At 42.8% G+C, this 20,268-nt stretch overlaps 2 protein-coding genes across 22 annotated transcripts in view; both read right to left on the reverse strand.

Moving 5' to 3' along the window:
* The window catches only part of Zzz3 (zinc finger ZZ-type containing 3), a 64,585-nt gene extending 55,571 nt beyond the window's left edge, over positions 1 to 9,014 (reverse strand). For 18 of the 19 annotated variants that reach the window (XM_052178917.1, XM_052178905.1, XM_052178916.1 and 15 more), the window contains exon 1: positions 8,933 to 9,014. The gene's annotated coding sequence lies outside the window, so the exon portion shown is untranslated. Of the gene's footprint in view, positions 1 to 8,447; positions 8,538 to 8,932 lie in introns of those variants that run through there. The other variant, XM_052178900.1, reaches the window with a different exon arrangement.
* Positions 9,015 to 11,872: 2,858 nt separating this feature from the next.
* The window catches only part of Usp33 (ubiquitin specific peptidase 33), a 46,215-nt gene continuing 37,819 nt past the window's right edge, over positions 11,873 to 20,268 (reverse strand). For all 3 annotated transcript variants that reach the window (XM_052178920.1, XM_052178919.1, XM_052178918.1), the window contains 3 exons: positions 15,245 to 15,347; positions 13,462 to 13,530; positions 11,873 to 12,987 (listed from right to left, as the gene is read on the reverse strand). In XM_052178920.1, the coding sequence (XP_052034880.1) occupies positions 12,830 to 12,987; positions 13,462 to 13,530; positions 15,245 to 15,347 (330 nt within the window). In that variant the 3' untranslated portion in view covers positions 11,873 to 12,829. The remainder of the gene's footprint in view (positions 12,988 to 13,461; positions 13,531 to 15,244; positions 15,348 to 20,268) is intronic.

The raw sequence follows: 20,268 nt of genomic DNA on the forward strand, positions 1-20,268 counted from the left end.
GCATTGAAGCATGACAGAACTCTGGGAAACAATGAGGGCATAGGTAAAAAAGGAGTCTGCCATCCCAGACTCTGACTGGAGTCTTTCAATAACTAAGGAAGCAACCCCAGCACAGTTAGCATTTGCTATAAAGGCCTGTCAACAGAAATGACCTACACTTGACACCTGAACATATGGGATCTTGGGCAAGACCTCACTCCTTTTCCTACACAGGGCCAGAGACTCTCAAAGAAAACAGTTTACTATAGGGGCTGGAGACATAGATTAGTAGTTAAGGTTAAGGGTACTGAATGCTCTTCTAGAGGACCTGGGTTCAATTCCCAGCACTCATGTGGTATCTGATACTCTCTTTGGCTTCCAAGGGCACCATACACATAAAATAAAACTAATTAAGAAAAAAAAACTATTAACAGTATAGATATCCTACTTTCCCACTACCCATGGACTAGACTTCTAGTTTAACAATTATAATCCTATTAGGTTCCTTCAAGGGCAAACCAGTGATAAGATAGTAACTTTCAATTCAACCAAAATCCTACAAAAACCAGGGACTCAACTAGGAGAAGCCCACACCCATGTGCTCCACACTACAGTGTACCTTGCTTTCTTCTGGGTACCTCTTTTTGGCCTATCTCTTACACTGAAGCCTGTGTTAAAATAAAGTATCTTTAATCAAATTTACAATTGTTTCATTAGATAGCTAGTCCTGAAATTCTTTCCAGTGTCAAAGTCACAAATCATGGTTCAGTGTGAACCATGATATTCTAGGGGAGCTCCTCAGGTTGCTAAAGATAATAGTGGGGAATTGTGCCTACCCCTAAACACTGACAGCACAGCCATAAAAACCCAGGAATTAGCAGGGCGGTGGTGGCACACGCCTGTAATCCCAGCACTTGGGAGGCAGAGGCAGGCGGATTTCTGAGTTCAGGGCCAGCCTGGTCTACAGAGTGAGTTCCAGGACAACCAGGGATATAGAGAAAAAAACAAAACAAAACAAAACAAAACAACAACAACAACAAAAAAAAAAAAAAAAAAAACAGGAGTTAAAGGTGTAAAGTCAGGTATAGCAGGGGTCCACAGTACAGTCTGTCATCTCAGTATGGTATATGCATGACTGACAAAGAACACCTGGACCTTGAGGTTAATCTGGGTGCCTAGAGATACCTTAAAAAGCAAAACAACAAAACTCACACCAAGCATGATGTAGTGGTACATACCATGATCCAGCCATTTGGTCACTTGGGTCAGAAAGATGGTTCAGAACCATCTGGGATTATTTAATGAAATCCTGTCTCAAAACCAAAGTAAAACAAAACAACCTTTTAAGTGATTTAGGAAGCATGGCAAACCATGAGAATCTGTGCCTTATAGTTACAAATTAATCAAAACTTTTTTGGCCAAAGGCAGCTAACAGAAAAGTATGCAAGTAGCTAAGGACAAGCTGGAAGAACTCTGACTAGTTCAACAACACTAGCATTTGTGGACCAAGTATCATTTGGAATCTCAACGTTTGGGAGGTAGAGGCAGAAGGATCAGGAGTTCAAAGTTATCCTCAACTACATAAAGAGTTTGAGGCCATCCATCCTGGGCTACAAGAGACACAACACAGACAGACAAGACAGACAGATGGACGGACAGACGGATTCACTTGCACGCACGAATGCACACAGTCATGCACGCACATGCACACAAACACACACACTCATACGAGCACCTCTGCAAAAGGCATTTATTGATCAAGTATAGCTGAAGAGAAGACTATCTGTTCAAAGCCCAGGACTTCATCACTAGCAACACACAAGCACATACATAGATCAAGACTGATAACAATCTTGAGTCACTCTGCCTTCCATTCTCCCTAACATAATGTTCTCCTAAATATTCTATCAAAAACAGAGTTGGAGAGCTCAGCAGTTAAAGAATGCTTAATATAACTGCAAAACCACAGAAACAATCTTTCACAATGACTTTAAAATTAAAAAAGTAAAGTGGTAGGAGAATATAAAGGAATATTTTTTTTCAAAATTGTTTATGTTTTTTATTATAATTAAAGTAAGTAGCTTATGCCTCATATGGAAACTTTCTTTTTTATTTATTTATTTATTTACATTCGATATATTTTTTATTTACCTTTCAAATGATTTCCCCTTTTCTGGCCCCCCCACTCCCCGAAAGTCCCATAAGCCCCCTCCCGTCCCCCTGTTCTCCCACCCACCCCTTCCCACTTCCCTGTTCTGGTTTTGCCCTATACTGCTACACTTTTTGTCTTTCCAGAACAAGGGGCCACTCCTCCGTTCTTCTTGTACCTCATTTGATGTGTGGATTATGTTTTGGGAAAAAGAATTAATTTTTGCTAAGAAAGTTACATTTATATCATGCAGCCAGAAAGAGATGCCAACATGGTAAGGGTCTCAGGTAATTCATATCTGTATAGCAGTTTACAATGTGACTTTATAATCTGCACACTACTAGGTACATAAAAATTTTGAATGCAAAACAGCTTTAATTTAAATTAGGACTCTTTTTGGTGGAATCTCTCAACAGACTTTATAATAACTGAAGATTCCACAAGCAACCCCCAAACTGGCACAGAAATCACTAGTACCTGAGGAATTCCAAGAATGTAAAGCAAGCTACCAAATCCAAAAGAGGCACTACCTAGTCAGGAATGCTAGACTCAAACCTTCAAATCAACATGAAGCTGGGGAGTAGCTGAGGAACTGCTGTAAAGTATTAGCGACTAAAATGACACGGCTTCCTTAAACGACAATAAAACAAGCACAGTCTACCAGTGTTTTGACAGCCCTCATACTTCTTGAAAACTGTGACATTTGTGAGAAAAACATCTGAGTGTTGAAATCCCTATACTTTCTTAGGCTACAAAATGAAGTGAAGACAGAACAGATGAATCTCACAATGCTGAGTAAAAAAAGCCAAACACAATAAAGCACATGTTACAAGATTCTATGCTAAGAAGCAAACAAGATATCACATGTCTTGGGGTTTTCCTGGAGTAAGGGAAGGATAATTAATAGCTAGGAGGAGGATGGGTTTCTCAGTGATACCTACCAGTGTGCTCATTCTATGCAAATCCACTCAGCTGTACATTTGTGAAAACTTTCTATGCTTATTACACTTTAACAGTATTTACACGGTTTAAAAAAATCATGGCAGGGAAAAAACAAAATTTCTCCCCAAGCAAAAAAAACATTACTGTAAAAACAACACAAGTTTATATTTGGTGAGAATAGTTCATATAAGAACTAAGTGTATTAAGCATATGGGGGAGAGACTATGTGGTAAAACACTGACCTAGCATGTGGGAGGCATGGTGGGTGGGAAGATGATAGGTCTGGAATAAAGGCAAAAGAGTCAGTACAGAAAAGCATTACAGTTGTAAGTGTGGAAGCACAGGCTCCTAATCCTAGCACTTAGGAGGAGAACCAGGAGGTTCAAGAATTTAAGGCCAACAACCTTATAGGGTGCTTAGCAAGTTCAAGGACAGCCTGGAGTATAAGAGACGCTGCCTGGAAAGAGTGAGGGACAGTGTGCGTGTATGTGTTAGAAATGGGTTGAATAAAAAAAGAAAGAACAGACTGCTCCTAGATATGGTGGAGAAGAAAATTATAAATAAAATTATAAATAGTCAGAGACAGCTGGAAGAGTCCAGAGTGAACACAACCCTGAGCTGGACCAGTAGTGAGAGTTGGGGGAGGGCAGGAGAAGTCATAAGACCAGGAGACCAAGAGGGTAAAGGATGGGTAACCAAAATGACTAGATTCTATCAAGAAGGGAAGTGGGGGAGGGCTGAAGAAGTTTGGGGTACGGGGCAGGGTATGAGGCCACACTCTGTGACAGGTAGAGACAGAAGGTTGCAGGAAGAACATGAAGGACAAGGTCTACTTGGATATGTAAAATAGTCACCTCAGCTTGCCATATGTCCTGGGTTTCTGAGACCTAACAGGGCGGTAATCACAAAGTTCTTAAAGAGATATTAATAAAGTAATTTCACAAAACAGATCTTGTCTAAGAAAATAATCTTGACAATACAGCCATATGAATGAACCCGAAGCACTATTTTACTGCATTTATGAAATACATAAACTTGATTTCTAACTAATAATTTAGAAGAAAGGCAAAATTAGGCTAGGGGATTTCACTGAGTGGTAGGTACAGTACCAGCATGTACAAAATACATTGACACAGTGGGACACACCAACAGACCCATCTCTTGGGCAGCAGAGGAAAGGGAGCTCTAGGCCAGCTTCCTGTAGAAGCTCTGCCTCAAAACAAGAGGGCGGGAAGAGGTAAAAACTGGAATTATATATAGTCCAGTAGTAATGCTTCCCTAGTATGCCTGAAGTCCTATATTCAATTCCCAATGCTGCCCAAAGGGGTAGGAGTGGGACTAAATAACTAGCTTGACCTGCCATGCAACAATGCAGTCCTCAGGGAAAGGTACAGAACTCACTTATCTGACCAGACAGAAATTATTATACAACACTACAGGGAAAATGCAGAAAACAATAGAAAGGTAATAAGTGCAGTGTCAAACAAAATGCCAAGTCTAGACAGCCAGTTTCAAAACCCACACACACCTTTAGGACTTTGCAATGCAGATTGATACACACATACTTTTTTCTAGTATGATAGATTATTTCTAGGCTGGTGAAATGAGCCAACTCAAGTCAGATTAGATTATATTAAAGATAGGTTTATTGGGAAGCTGCTATTGGGCCCCAAGGACTGAGGCCCGGGAAATCGACATAGGGAAAAATGGGACAAGGCGAGAGAAAGCCAGGGCTCAACCACAGAGAGAAGAGGAATCCCAAAATGTTGGCATTCTATAGAGAAGAGCCTGGGGGAAGGACAGCCCAACCCCAGGGCGGGAAAGTTCAAGGCTGGGAACAGAGTAGGGCGGTAGGGACAGAGGAGAGCTGGGAAGACCTGGAGTCAAGTCAGCTTTGCTATGTAAAATATGCACCTCAGTTCCTTGTCCAGGGGTCTGAAACCAAACAGTTACCAGAGTTTTAATTACAGAAAATTATACAAAAATGTATCACAATTATACTAAACCCTGCCAAAAACATAACACTCAATTGTCACTTACAGTTTAATGTCAAACTGAACTTTTACTTCAAATTAGTTTTCTTTTTAAAGCACCTGCAACACATCTTCATTGATACTTTTAGCCATGTACTTTACTATAATCTGTATGAATGACTCCATGCAAAACACCTTTTTCCTCTTCCTTGAATCTTTCTCAACCTCAAAGTCAATTACTTGTAAAATATTGGTAATTTACAAATCTCACCACCAAAAACAGTTTATATAACAGTTCTTTTGTCCTCTTCCTTGAATCTTTCTCAACCTCAAAGTCAATTACTTGTAAAATATTGGTAATTTACAAATCTCACCACCAAAAACAGTTTATATAACAGTTCTTTTGTTGTCGTTTTTGAGGACTGGTTTCTGTGTAGCTGCCCATGAACTCACTCTGTAGACCAGGTTGACCTCATATGCATTCACCTCTCTGACTCCCAAGTGCTGGGTTTAAAGTCCTGCATTGTCCACAGATTTCTTATTCTCTAACCCGCACAATAGACCAATCATTACTATGCTAAATTTAGGTGGATAGCTTTGCAAAAACAATTGCAGAAGTGTGACTTCTTAATGCATTGCTGGCTTTTCTTTTTTTCCTCCAGGCATGTGATATTGGGGTTCGGGATGGCTTTGCACTCACTATGTAGTCATTCAAGCTGGTCTAAAACTCAGTGATCCTCCTTCGTCATCCTCTTGTACGCTGGGTTTAAAAGCATAAAACACCATATCTAGCTCAATAGTTTATGAAGTAATCCACGAAATTTCACTCACCTTCTGACCGTATTACAAGTGATATCTAGTGTAATTTGAAGGCGACTTGTACGACTGTCTAAGAGACATTTAAGAGCTGGGTATAGTGGTACACCCTGTATTCACAACCCTTTAAAGTCAGAGGTGGAATTAATTGTCAGGAGTTCAAAGCCAGCAGTCTGCAGACACCAAGCTAGCCAGGGCTATACAGTAAGAACCTGTCCCAAAATAAACAACCCTCCCCCCAAAAGAACAACTTGTCTCTAGTCCTCTTTCCTAGCTGGTCAACTCAAGATCAAGAGGGCTTGCCTACTCTGACCTGTCTACATCCCTGACTTTAACAGGATAGCGCCTCTTCACTGTCAACCCATATCATCTTCTCCACACTGTAACTCTCAACAAGTCTGTTCCTTAATATTCCTACCTGCACTAGACTAATTTAAAAGACAAACAGAAAGATCACTTGAGTCATGTACAATTACTTTTTACTGCAACCTGTCTATTAAATGCCTGCTGTCTCTGAATTCCAGAAGTTTGCTGAGTTTCAGTACAGCATGAGCTACATTACCTAGTTTTTAAATTTTTTAAAATAGAACTCTATCACTGCTGCATTTTTTTCAGAAGAATGAGGACAAAAAGGATAGATATTTAGTGCTTCTAATTTAAGCAGATGTTTGTATTAACTACTGAGGTCTATCATTCTAGTGACTTGATTAAACTGCTGCTACTGTGAGGGGCTAGAAGAGATACCTCAGCAGTGAAGAGCACTGCTCTTCCTGAGGATCCTCGGGTTCCAAGCACCTACATAGCAGTGTCCAACCACCTGGAACTCCAGAGACTGTTGACAATCTTTTTCTGACCCTCAAGGCCTCCTTGACCACACACTGGGGCATATACACATAAAATAAGCATCTTTTTAAAACTTAGAACAAAAATTTAAAGGAACATGAGCATGTTTTTAGTTTAGAATATATAACATATAATTACATAAGTATTAAAAATTATAAAACTCAAGTGATATATTTCCTTAAATCTTTCTTTTAAAAGAACTTTCTGTGTGCATAGCTATCAGCATCCTAGAGTATTTCCACTGCAAAAACAAAAACAAAAAAACCCTCTGTTATTGGAGATATTAGATACTTTCAGTATATACACCAAGATATACACTTGAGTCCTGACAACAGATTTCACACTATATAATTTTACCTAGTGGATAATTAGCTGCTTGCAAATGCTGTGAAAGTTTATTACAACATTGGCCCTCCAACTTATCCCTGACAACTTAGGACAAAGCATGGACCACAAAATGATCAGGTTCAGGGTAGAAAAACAGGGAAGTTTGTAAAATAGAACAAAGAGCATTTTACTCTACCTTTCTGTATGTAGTAACTACACTCTTGTAGTTTAAAAGAGACAGATGGTTTAGTGGTTAAGAGTGCTTGCTGCTCTGTCAAGGTCCAAAGTTTAGATCCCCATACTCAGAGCAGCTTACAAACTCCTGGAATACCAGATCCTATGGATCAGACACCCTCTTCTGGACTCCACAGACTGCCGTGCACATACAATAACCAAGATACACAGGCACACAAATAAATCATAAAAAAAGTTTAAATGGTATGCGCTGGCTGTGACGGCAAATGCCATTAATCTGGGCCTACCTAGTCAGGTCTAGAGTATCCTGGGATACAGATAGTACGCCCATCTCAGAGTGGGGAGGGATAGGATAACTGAGAATGAATTATCTAGTTTCCCGATTGTGTAGCTTCCATACTTCTGAATACAAAGAAATGAAAACGAATATGGTAGAGTGGCTATTATAAGTATAAAGGGTGATTCACTTATGAAGACACTTATGACTTAAAACTTAAGTAGCAGGATTTTAGTTAAAACAATCCACTACCGCATTCTGCAAAGTAAAACCAGCGCCCCCCACCCGCCCCAGAATATCAAAATGGTAACCTTGGGAACACTGAAACCCCAATCCCTACTGATGTGAGGTAATAAGCGTGTACATAACAAGGACTTTATCCTGACCTCAGCTACTGTCAGGGATTGGGGGGGGGGGTGTCCCAAACACTGCCAAAAGTTACTGTCAACAGCCAGGGTAGCAAGGAGCTTCCCAATAGACGGGTGAGTGGTTAAACGACGCCCGGACACAGGAGATGCTAAGCGTTCTGCCGGGGGACTGGGGAAAAGATCCTGCAGCCGCAGGCGACAGAAAAGTGAAGGTGTCTGGAGAAAGGGTAACTGGGCAACAACTGTCTGCACCCTCGGCAGAAGGCGGCGGCGGCGGGCGGGCGGGCTAGGGGCAGCGGCCGGTGGGGAGCCCTCGGCAGGTGGCGGGCGCCCGGGGGCGGGAGGCGCGCGGCGCAGGGCAGCTGGTCTGCACGGCCGCAGGCGACTGGGAGGCGCGCGCACACAGGCTCCCGACCAGCGCCCGGGCACGCGGGCACGCGGCCCGGCCCCTCCCTGACAACTTGCCTGCTGGAAAAGAGTTACAGGTCCCAGGCCCCCGGAACCCCGGGCTCCGCCATCCAGCACAACCGCTCTGCCAACGAGGTCCCGCGAGAGTCGGGAGATCTCGCGATACCGACCCACTGGCATCTCGCAGGCGTGCTCTGGAACCAACATGGCGGCGAGGGGAGATAATCACTACTTCGGAACTTTGAAAGTGTGCTTCGTCCTCGCACTTGGGGAGCCGCGGGCAACGAGAAGGAGGAGCGAGCCTTCCCCGCCCCGTGCGTCTCCTCGGAGTCCTCTGAGGGAGAAGAAGGGCAGGAAGCCAGACTGAGCCCTCCGTCGCCCGCGGGACGCAGAGGGACCCGGGCTCGACCTCAGCCGGCCTCGCCGCGGGTCACGTGCCCGTCACGTGAGCCCCCCTGAGCGCGCGCCCGGCGTCTCCGTCGGCCTCCCCGCCCCCTCAGCCGCGCACGCGCGCGCCCGGCCCACGTGGGGGCGCCGCCGCCTCCGCCACCCCCTCCCGGCGCTCGGTCCGAGGGGCTCCGGCCCCGCGCGTTTCCTCCGCGCTCCGCTCCCGCCCCTGCGCCGGCCCCGCCACGCGCCCCGGGACCCTACTTACCTGTCGCGTGAGGCCGGCCACCGCAGGCCACTCGGGGAGGCGCCGCCCGCGTGGCCGCCGTCGGCCGCCGCACTGGCTCCAGCGCCCTCCGCCGCAGGAAGCTCCACAGCGGCGCCTCGGCGCTTCCAGGTGGGTCCCCGCCTCCCGCTCCTCCACTTCCCGCAGCAGCAGCGGCTCCTTCCGGTCCCCTCCTTCCTCGGCTCTGAGACGTGAGGAGCCGGGCGCTCGCCGCGCCACCTGCTGGTAGCCGCGGCCGGTGCAGCGATCCCGCCCCTGCTGGCGGGCTGGCGGGCGGGCTCGCGGGACCGGCCCACTGCGTGGTGTGACCGGCTCTGCCTTCCAGGAGAGGCTGCTCTCCTGCCTGCGGACCCGAGACCGGCCCCAGCACCGCGAAGCTGTCCGCACGTCGCTCCGGTCCTCCTCGCCGACCTTTACTCACCGCCTTCCCTAGGGCACAACACTTCTCCAGCGCACAAGTCCCAGCTGCTTTTTCTTTCCGGACCTTTACACATCACCACGCACCAAGAACGTAGTCCCCTTATAGGCAGGATGTCTTCTCCCTCGCCTTTTGCCCACAGTTGTGTCCAGCACCAAGTATGTATGACTCAACCCATGGTGAAGAATGGTTAGTGGAGCTGGGATGATGTGTATATGTAGCTCAGCCTACGCTTACCCTACATGAAGCTCTGAGGTCAATCCATAACACCTGCCTTCAAATATACAGTATTGGGAGTGCAGCTTCGGTGCCGGACTTCAGTGATAGAGAAAAGTATTTCCTCTGGGTTGACAGCACCATAGGCCACCACTTCTGGGCTGTGGGACTGCTCATGCAACCTTCTGGCTATTAGAGTGTGTTCCAAAAAAAAAAAAAAAACAAGTCCACTGGTAGAATCCACTAACCGGGGCTCTTTGCAGCTGTGACGTCGTATGGCTTCAGTGCCTTTGTTTTCCTTAACTGGAGCAGTTTTGTTTTCCCAAGGAAGTGGGTATATGTGGTTTCTTTTCAATTGCTGGTGAGTTATTAAATCATTAAAGTGGGCTTGTATTTGGTTGTTTCCAGTTCAACTCAGTAATATCTGCTCCAAAATAAAGGATACCAATTATATCACACCTGCCATCTTTCTGTATTTTAGAGACACTGCTTTCCATTGCCTTGGTTTTCCTGGTAGCAGGGACTCTAAGGCCTCACCACAGCACAGCCTCCATGGTTTTTATTGGACTGCAATAGGCACAAATATAAAAAAGTAACACAATTTCCCAGCCAGTCAATATGCTACCTGCATACGCTAGCTACTACTGGGATGGTCAGAATTGATCTGCTGCTGGGGGCATTGTCCAGCCAGCCATGAGTTGCCATCTTGATGGGCGTGCCACAGGCACACACGTGTGCATACAACACATGGGAACACCCCCCCACACACACACACACATACCATTATTAGACTGGCATCGTTTTCCAAGAGAACTGATCATTGTAATGATAATGGTCCTATCATTTACCCAACTTGCATCCTTGCTGAATGAGCGTCCCATCTGTATAGCCCCATCTGTATATATGGACTAGACAAAGTGCTCCATTCAGATTTACTTGTCCTTCTTCCTCTTCCATGTGAATGATACCAAGAGCATTCCCTTGTAAGTCACTGCACTAATATGTAAACATCAGCCAGAAACCCAACCCATGACCTTGCTAACATTTGTTGGCCAACCAGGCATTAGATGTGGAGCTTGTTTTCATTGAGACAAGAGTTTCTATAATTCAGGCTGATGTATAATATGCTCCCCACGTTCCTTCCCTCCCCACATGTATGTGTGTGTGTACAAACACATTCTGGAACTCTTCATTCCTGTCTCTGCCTCACGGTGCTGGAATTACAGGCTACAAAGCAAGTTTGAGGCCAGCCTGAGTTGCATGAAGCCCTAGACAGAAGGAGTTGAGAGAAAAAAGGCTCCACTGAGCTCTAAAAGCACTCCTATTAAGCTTGAAGAACATTTGAATAAGTCTCTCAGAAGGAATGCTACAGCTGAAGTGTCTATCGCAATGATAAAAACCACTGTGGTTGTTAGCTCTGATCCTTGTGAAAAAATACTCAAGAAAAACAAAGGACAGTTTTATTTTGCCCAAGTTTTAGCCCATGGTCAACTGACTCCGTTGCTGTCAGACCTGTAACAAGGCAGAACACAATGGCAGTAAAAAGCTGCTCAGCATCGGAGCAGCCAGGAGGCACAAAGATACACAGGCTAGGGACAAGATGTAGCCTCACAGGCTAGGGACAAGATGTAGCCTCCCAGGCATGCCGTGCTCTCTCCCCCTGGCTCTTACCTCAGCTTTTCAGAATAAAGCTACCCCAGTGAGCCCGTGGGTGATGCTGACCTCCTTAGGATCAGCCCCAGTTGGGTGATGCTTCAACACAGATATATTTCATATCCAAACTAAAACAAGGTAGTGTTCAGCATCCTATCCTACATCAAAACAGGTGGGGTGCTAGAATTAGAAAATCACCATTTTTTAAGTCAATAGCTGGTAAGTTTCATTTGTAGTTAGCTGTTGTTTTCAGTCTTGTTCCACAGCCACAGACTTAAATCCCTCCTGCCCGAGCCTGCCAGGTACTAGGAGACAGATGCCGGTCACCATGCTGCCCATTCTGAAATAGCTTCATAAACTTTATTATAGTAAATAACTTCTTAGCTGTATGCTTTCAAATAAGATATAATGAAAGGCATTAATATTAACAGACTTTATGCTTTTACTAAAAAGTCTAGCTGGGCAGTGGTGGTGCACACCTTTAATCCCAGCACTTGGGAGGCAGAGGCAGGCGGATTTCTGAGTTTGAGGCCAGCCTGGTCTATAGAGTGAGTTCCAGGACAGCCAGGGCTACACAGAGAAACCCTGGCTTGAAAAAAAAAAACAAAAATCTATCAAGTGAATTCAACATTCAGTTTACACATTTTAGAAGTATTTTTATTGAATGAGTTTTAACATTGCAAAGTCACCATGAATGCTGTTCCCTACCCTGTCACCTGCATGTTTGTACTTGTATAGAGTTAATTTTTCGATAATCACATGATCAAGCAAACAGCAGTGAATACTCTATTATTCAAAAAGACTTTATGCATTTCATTAAAAAATCATTTTGCAAGTGGTTTCAGCCTTATCAACAATCTCATTTGACACATTCCATACTTCATGCTCTCAAAATAGAAGTGGTCTAAAACTAAAGGGTTTTTTTTAGTTACTAACATTAAAGAATACCATTCGGTTTACAGAACTAAAGTTTAACATTTTACATTATAAGCAGCAATAATTTACTGATATCTGGTAACAAATTCCACTGAAACAGAACACATCCTGTTACATTCAGAAAAGACATTTTGTAAATTTTAATATGCAAAATTATATGCTGCAGTGCAAAAGAAGTAACACCCTACTGTTTCCTGAGCTTTAGGAAATTAACAATGTTCTGACCACTACTCCTGATTTAGAACAGGCTCCTTACTATGCAAAGCCATGTCAAAAGTGTACAATTAAATTAGTTTTTTAGAGAAGTGAAAAGCTTAGCCAGTTATGATTGGTTAGAGTAATAAAAACGTTTTTGAAGCCAAAGTATTTACAGCGCTACAAAGGGTGTGCTGGGTCTGCCTGCAGAACAAGGTCAGAGACCCGAATTACCAACTCTCCCTTTCCTTCCAAAACAGTACACTGAAAGATATTCTGGTGAGTTACTTAGCATTAAATATACCAACTTATATATCATTTAACTCCATAATGCCCAGTACAAAGGAATAAATGAGAAAAAAGATGAAAATCAAGAGAATAATCATGCTTTGAGGAATGTTTTGAATGTGTGTGCATCAAGTGAGAATGACTTCTCATTATAGAGCTCTGTGTCCTTAGAACTACAAGGAGCGAGTTTCTACTTCAATCTTTTCCTCTGCTTGTAGTACATCAGGGTCAACATGAACAACTGGAGGTCGGAGGATAACTTCAGGCCCCCCACCATATATAGACTGCAGGAAATTCCATGTTTCTTCTGAAATTTGACCAGAGTCTGCTCCTAAAATTGTATGTATGCAAAAAGAATGATATTTACAAACATGAATCTTTATACAGCTTTTACAGGATATCCAATAGGGCAAACCTCTATGCATGATTGAGAATTCAGCTTGTATTGTATGCTATAAAAAACAATATGTGGTCTGTTTCTAAATGTCTAAAGATCCATTTTCCAAGCTCCTACCAACAACCCTAAAACCTTCCTATAAATAAGAAATGTCTGCCAACTTTTTTACTGTAAGCCTGAACATTTCTGAAATAGGTAAATTACATAATGGCTGGTTATTTTTTTAATCAAGAAAACTCATTAACAAGTAAAAGTCTCAGTATTAAAGCATGATGGTACACATCTGTAATACCAACACTTGGGAGGCAGAAACAGGATCACAAGGTAAAGCCATTCTCAACTACATTCAAGGACAGCCTAGAGGACATGATACCTTGTCTCAGAAAACAAACTGTTTATTAAACTTACCTTGCTTGAGCATCACATTACCACATTTAGTAACTGCAATTTTAGTGTTGTCGATTGGACCTGGGGGATCTAAGTCAAAAGGATAAAAAAAAATTATAAGATGTCCACTTCCAAAGAAAAGCAGCAAAGAACTACATAATTTTATACCTGAAATAATTGAGAGCTATACACATAATCAATTTAGTCATTTTTTAACTGAATATCATTGATTCTTAGTATCTTCTCAGCTTTCAAGATTTCATTTGACCCCAAACCAAGAAAGTTGAGATGTTGCTCAGTACCAAAGTATAATAGAAACTATTTATCTTTTGAATGATCTTTTTTTAATGTTATGTACATTGGTGTTCTGATGGCTTATATGTGTTTGTGATGGTGTCAGATACTCTGAAACTGGAGTGACAGCTGTGAGCCGCCATGTGGGGGCTGAGAATTCAACCCAAGTCCTTTGGAAGAGCAGCCAGTGCTCCTAACCACTGAGCCAACTCGCCAGTCTTCTAGAAAACCGCTCATTTGGAAATTGTAGATCATAATTTTTTTTTTAATGCTACAGCCCTTGAATAAGCTAAAAGAAAGAAAGGAAGGAAGGAAGGAAGGAAGGAAGGAAGGAAGGAAGGAAGGAAGAAACAAACCATAAAATTCTCAATCAGTTCCAAATTGTTTTTTAACCAAAACATTATAAAATGAAATATTAAGATATACCTTTCTTTTAAGAGAAAAGCCATTTTTCTTTGAACATGAAAGTACAGTTAATCCATTCTCAAAAGCTCAACAGGCATGAGAAAGAAAAATGACTAATCTTACAGAGAAATAGGCATATGGTTTTAATATCTGTGGCAAAAAAAATTTTGTTTTGCATAACACATTGTTTAAATAAAATAGTTGAGGACAGTAGGGGAAGAAGAACAAAGTATAATTCCATATATATTTGAAAATAACACAACTGAAAAATAAGCCCAAGGAATTCAAACTATATACTTTTTTTGCAAACAATACCATATCAGGAACACCTTATTTTTTATCATTATTAATATGAATAGCAATAGTAGTATTAAAATAGATTCTCACTAACTAGTCCTGGCTGGCCTGAAACTGGCTATGTAGAAGAGGCTGACCTTGAACTCACAGAGATCTGCCTGCCTCTGCCTCCCCAGTACCAGGATTAAAGGCATGTACTATCATGCTTTCATTCAAGTTATTATCATACATAATTACTTTTAAAAGTCCACATTGTATTCCATTGTATTGGATAAAGTATAATTTTACCTTCCATCCTGGTTTTTTTTTTTTTTTGAGGAGGGGTATTGTTTTCTGTTTTTCTTGAGATACTATCTCTGACCAGGCTGGCCTTGGACTCACAGAGATTCACCGGCCTCTAAAGTTTTTCAACATTAAGATTAAATTTACTTTTATTATATATCTGTGTATATGGGATAAGTGTGCCAGTGCCAGTGGAGACTGGAGCTGGAGTTACAGGTGGTGATACTCTTGCCTGGTGTGGATACTGAGACTTGAAGTCAAATCCCTAAGAAAAGCAACAAGTGCTCTTAACTGCTAAGCCACCCCATCTCTCTATACCCTACAATTAAAATTAAAGGCAAAATTTGTTCAGTTCTTTTATTCTTGCCATGATTAATAATGATACAGTTTATAGCAATAAGACTATAAACTAGAATGTAGTTTTCCTGACAGCATGGGTCTTTTATTGTTCACTGGTGTAATCTCCAATATTCATAAAATTAATAAACGAAAGAAATGGCTAGTAAGCTTTCAGTTAGCCACTTACCTCCATCCTTCCCCTTTACAAAACTCTCCCACTCTCTAAACCACTGCATGCTGATACAGTAGAAAGTAGCCGGGGAGTCCTCCTCTTGAAACGCTCTGTTGAGCTACAGAGAGAAAAGTCAGGCACCTGATATCTGGAACTCACAGCCCTCTCCTCCAAAATCCAACAAGAGCATTTCTCATATATATGTGAGGTAGCACTGAGACTCACACTAGCTGATCTTAGTTAGTTCTGAGATAGACAACAGTGTTGTCTATCAATAAATGATCCTAGATTATGTCTCAAAATATAACAGGCACTTACAGAAGAGGAGCATAAAGGAACAGGTTAAGAGAAGATATTTAATCTTACGAAATGTTTATTAAAAATCTACCACAGCCTACTTTTAAAAAAAGTAAAGATCAAACAGAAACACTTATGTCAAGGAGATGGAACTAGGCCTCAAACGAATAAAGGGTATTTGAAATTTGTCTAATTACAGTAATATTTCCTGTTGGGAAACAATGTGCATGGTATTTACTAGATAAGGATAGATGTACCTAGTGGAGGTTAGGGGTGGAAGGACAAACTGGAAGTCAGTTCTGTCCTTTCATTATGAAATTAGGGGATTGAACTCAGACGAGCCTTCTTGGCACTGAATGTCTTTACCCAGAAAACCATCTAAACAGCCCCATTTCTTTAAATCTAATCAAAACCCTGTAGCCTTGGGGGAAGTCCAGATGGAATTGGAGAGAGAGTGGGAAGGTGTGGGTATGACCTAAATTTGTATTCATATATGAGATTAAAAAATGATCATCCTGCTGGGCAGTGGTGGCGCATGCCTTTGATCCCAGCATTTGGGAGGCACGGGCAGGTAAATTTCTGAGTTTAAGGCCAGCCTGGTCTACAGAGTAAGTTCTAGGACAGCCAGGACTACACGGAGAAACCCTGTCTCAAAAAAAACCAAACCAAACAAACAACAAAAAAGTGATCATCCTCAGATTTGTTATACTCTTCCCCCAACTGCTTTCTGTTTTCTAGGTAAGTTATTTACCATTGAGCTATAGTATCCCCAGTGCCAAAGACTTATTTTCAAAATGACAGTGTGATGTGTCTCAGACTGACCTCAAGCATTATGTAGCCAGGGATGACCTTAAACTTCTGGTCTTCCTACTTCCCTAGTGGTAGGAACACACATGTACCACCATGCCAAGTCTGAACACAGGGCTTTGTGCATGCTAAGTAAGCATTCCTCTGCCCGAGCTACATGCTAGCCCCAAAGATTCGAAATACTGGTTCAGAAGTACCCGGTGATCTGACTTTCTTTATCCTTAAGTGTGACCACAGTGACCTTTTAGTTATTCCCAGAAACCACCCTGATACATTCCTGATTTCCTAGCTTCTACAATCTCAATCCCTCTCCCTCTCTCCCTCTTCACACAAACACACTATTTTTACAACTATTTATGTGACTGTCCTCCCACATATCCTATAAGTTGTTTATTATGATTATTTATTATTATTATTATTATTTACATTTCAAATGTGGTCCCCTTCCTGATTTCCCCTCCACAATCCTCCCACCCACCAACTCTTGCCTCACCCCCCCCCAGCATCCCCCTACACTGGGGCATCAATGCCGCCACAGGACCAAGCACACCCCCTCCCACTGATGCCATAAAAAGCAGTTCTCTGCTACATGGACCAGCCAATGTGTACTCTCTGGTTGGTATCTTGGTCCCTGGGAGTTCTGAGGGGTATGGTTAGCTGATACTGTTGTTCTTACTATGGGGTTGCAATGCCCTTCAGCTCCTTCAGTCCCTCTTCTAACTCTTCCATTGGGGTTCCCCCATAGGCTCAGTCAAATGGTTGGCTGTAAATATCTGCATCTGTGCTGGCCAAGTCTCTCAGAGGACAGCCATGCCAGGCTCCCGTCTGCAAGCATCTTGGCATCAGCAGTAGTATTCAGTGTCTGTAGATGAGATGGGCCCCCAGGTGGGACAGTCTCTTGATGGCCTTTCCTTCAGTCTCTGCTCTGTGTTTTTTCCCTGCATTTCCTGTGAGCCTGGTTATGACAAATCTTTCTTTTAATGCCACATCAACAGACCTATCTTGACCAACTCCTCACACTACTTTTGAGTTCTTTAACCATTGTTCAACATTTTCCTTTTCTATGGCTTTTTTTAAGAGAGGGGTTAAGACAGACGGTGTATCATGTAGCCCAAGTGACCTCAAATTACAGACATTCCTGCTTTTCCCTCCCAATGGCTAGGAACACAGACATGTGCCATCATGCACAACTGCTCATGACCCTTTGATATTTACTAAAGATAAACACTTTGAGGATGAGAGTCTTCTTGGGAAATTCAGAAGCTACTTACATAGGAACCATAAAACAGGATGTACTGGCTGGTTTTGTGTGTCAACTTGACACAGGCTGGAGTTATCACAGAGAAAGAAGTTTCAATTGCGGAAGTGCCCACATGTGATCCAGCTGTGGGGCATTTTCTCAATTAGTGATCAAGGGGGGAGGGCTCCTTGTGGGTGGTACCATCTCTGGGCTGGTAGTCTTGGGTTCTATAAGAGAGCAGGCTGAACAAGCCAGGGGAAGCAAGCCAGTAAGGAACATCTCTCCATGGCCTCTGCATCAGCTCCTGCTTCCTAACCTGCTTGAGTTCCAGTCCTGACTTCCTTTTGTGATGAACAGCAATGCAGAAGTGTAAGCTGAATAAACCCTTTCCTCCCCAACTTGCTTCTTGGTCATGATGTTTGTGCAGGAATAGAAACCCTGACTAAGACACAGGATATGAAAAATTCTGGGTCTATGTATGAAGGTACTAAAGAAATCAAGAACTGGGTATAGTGATACACAATCTCTTTGGGTAGTGATACAGTGTGGTGGTGTGTGAATATGCTTCATCCAGGCAGTGGCACCATTAGGAGATGTGGCCTTGTTGGCAGGAAGTAAGTCACTTCGGGTGTTGGCTTTGAGACCCTCCTAGCTGCCTGGAAGACAGTCTTCAGATCAAGATGTAGCACTCTTGGCTCCTTGTCCAGCACCATGTCTACCTGGACGCTGCCATGCTTCCTGCCACAATAATACTAGACTGAATCTCTGAACCTGTAAGCCAGCCCCAATTTTAAATGTTGTCCCTTGTAAGAGTTGCCTTGATCATGGTGTCTCTTCTCAGCAATGGAAACCCTAACTAAGGTTAGCAAGAAGATCAAAAATTCAAGGCCAGCTTGGGATACAGAGACCCTAACTCAATAAGAAAGAAAGGCAGGCCAGCAGTATTGCTCAGTGAATAGAGGAACTTGCCAGCAAGCATGGCGACCAGAGTTGGATCCCTTTGGCCCATATAGTAGAAGGAGACAACCAACTGCCGCAAGTCATTGTTGGTACCCATCATTTAAACCCCAAGGTCCTGTGCTCACTTCATTTCCTTGGACTTCCAGTTCTTCAAACTGATCCTATCTGCTTTTTTAATTTTTCAAAAACTCCACTTAGTTTCCAGGCCACTGAGGTCACCTATTTCCTGACCAGATTGCTTATGATTTGGACATAAAATGCCCCCAGGCTACACCTAAAACTGGCAGCAGAACTTGGTATCAACAACATACTGCTGCTTTTGTGTTGTGCAAAATATAACAGGATTCCTGGAAGCTTGTATCAAGGTTACAGAAAGCCAAGGAAGCAGGCAAATGTGTGGCAGGGTCAGAGCCCACATAAGGAGGCCGAGAAGGCTAAGCTGCATTGGGATTCCTGGAGAGGCAAGAACTATGGGGTATCTGCCAGAAAAGCTGCTAGCACTGGATGCAACTATCAAAAGAAAGGTCATATGTGCCACATGCAAAAGAGCATAGTGTTTCCAATTCATTCATGATGGTACACATTAGTCATCCATGACCTTTTATTGGGGGTGAGACAGTGTCTTATGTAGCTCAAGCTGGCCTCAAACTAGTAATATATGGCTACAGATTATGTCAACCCTGATCATCCTGCTTCTACCACACAGGAGTGTTCTATACCAGGCTAATTGTGTTATTTTCATTCTTCCTAGATAACTGAGGTTGACTTCAAGTGCTTAGATAACAGAAATGCCCAAATTCCTCAGAAACAATTTTAAAATTCTTGATAGGGGCTGTACAGGGCCTAACCAGTTTGGTATTGTTCAAGCCAATAGTAGAGCACTTGTCTATCATGCATAAGGTTCTAATTCTGATTTTCAGCATCAAACACATACACAAAGCTCACATGCATGTATGCACCAATTGTTCCTTTACAGTAATTTTACCATAGACTATGTCCTCTAAAGGACTAATCTATCAGAATAAAGAGATCCACCCACCTCTGCCTCCCAAGTGCTAGGATTAAACGTGTGTGCAATCACTGCCCAACCTTGGCTGACCTGGAACTTACTATGTATACCATGGTTCAAAATAAAATGAAGCTGGGTGTTTATTAGCTCCTGACTTTACAGTCATGAATGAACCCCACCATTCATGAATCTAATTAGGCAAAAGTATACACAAATCTCACCAACCTGAACACAGTGAAATCCTGTCTCAAAATAACAAAGGGACTAATGATAAAGTTCAGTGACAAGACATGGACCTAACATGTGGGGCCCTAAGATCAAAGCCCAGTACCCCATCCCACATAACCCACCCTCAAAGAAACACCCTGGAACCACAGCTGTGCAAACACTTCTTAAAAATAAAGTCTTTAATGCTAAATGGTGGTGGTACACACATTTAATCCCAGCACTCAGGAGGCAGAGGCAGGTGTATCTCAGAGTTTGAGGCTAACCTGGTCTACAGAGTAAGTTCCAGGACAGCCAAAGTTTACACAGAAAAACCCTCTTTCTGAAAACAAACAAACAAACAAAAAACCCAAACAAACAAACAAAAAACTTGCCTTAAAAAAAAACAGAAAGAGATTATAATATTGCATTCGCTGTAGCATGTACAATGATAAGTGACTATAAACTTGGTAACCAAAAAGGGAAATCTCTCTCTCTCTCTCTCTCTCTCTCTCTCTCTCT

This window comes from Apodemus sylvaticus, chromosome 4, assembly GCF_947179515.1.
Source record: "Apodemus sylvaticus chromosome 4, mApoSyl1.1, whole genome shotgun sequence".
In the NCBI taxonomy this organism is placed as follows: Eukaryota; Metazoa; Chordata; class Mammalia; order Rodentia; family Muridae; genus Apodemus; species Apodemus sylvaticus.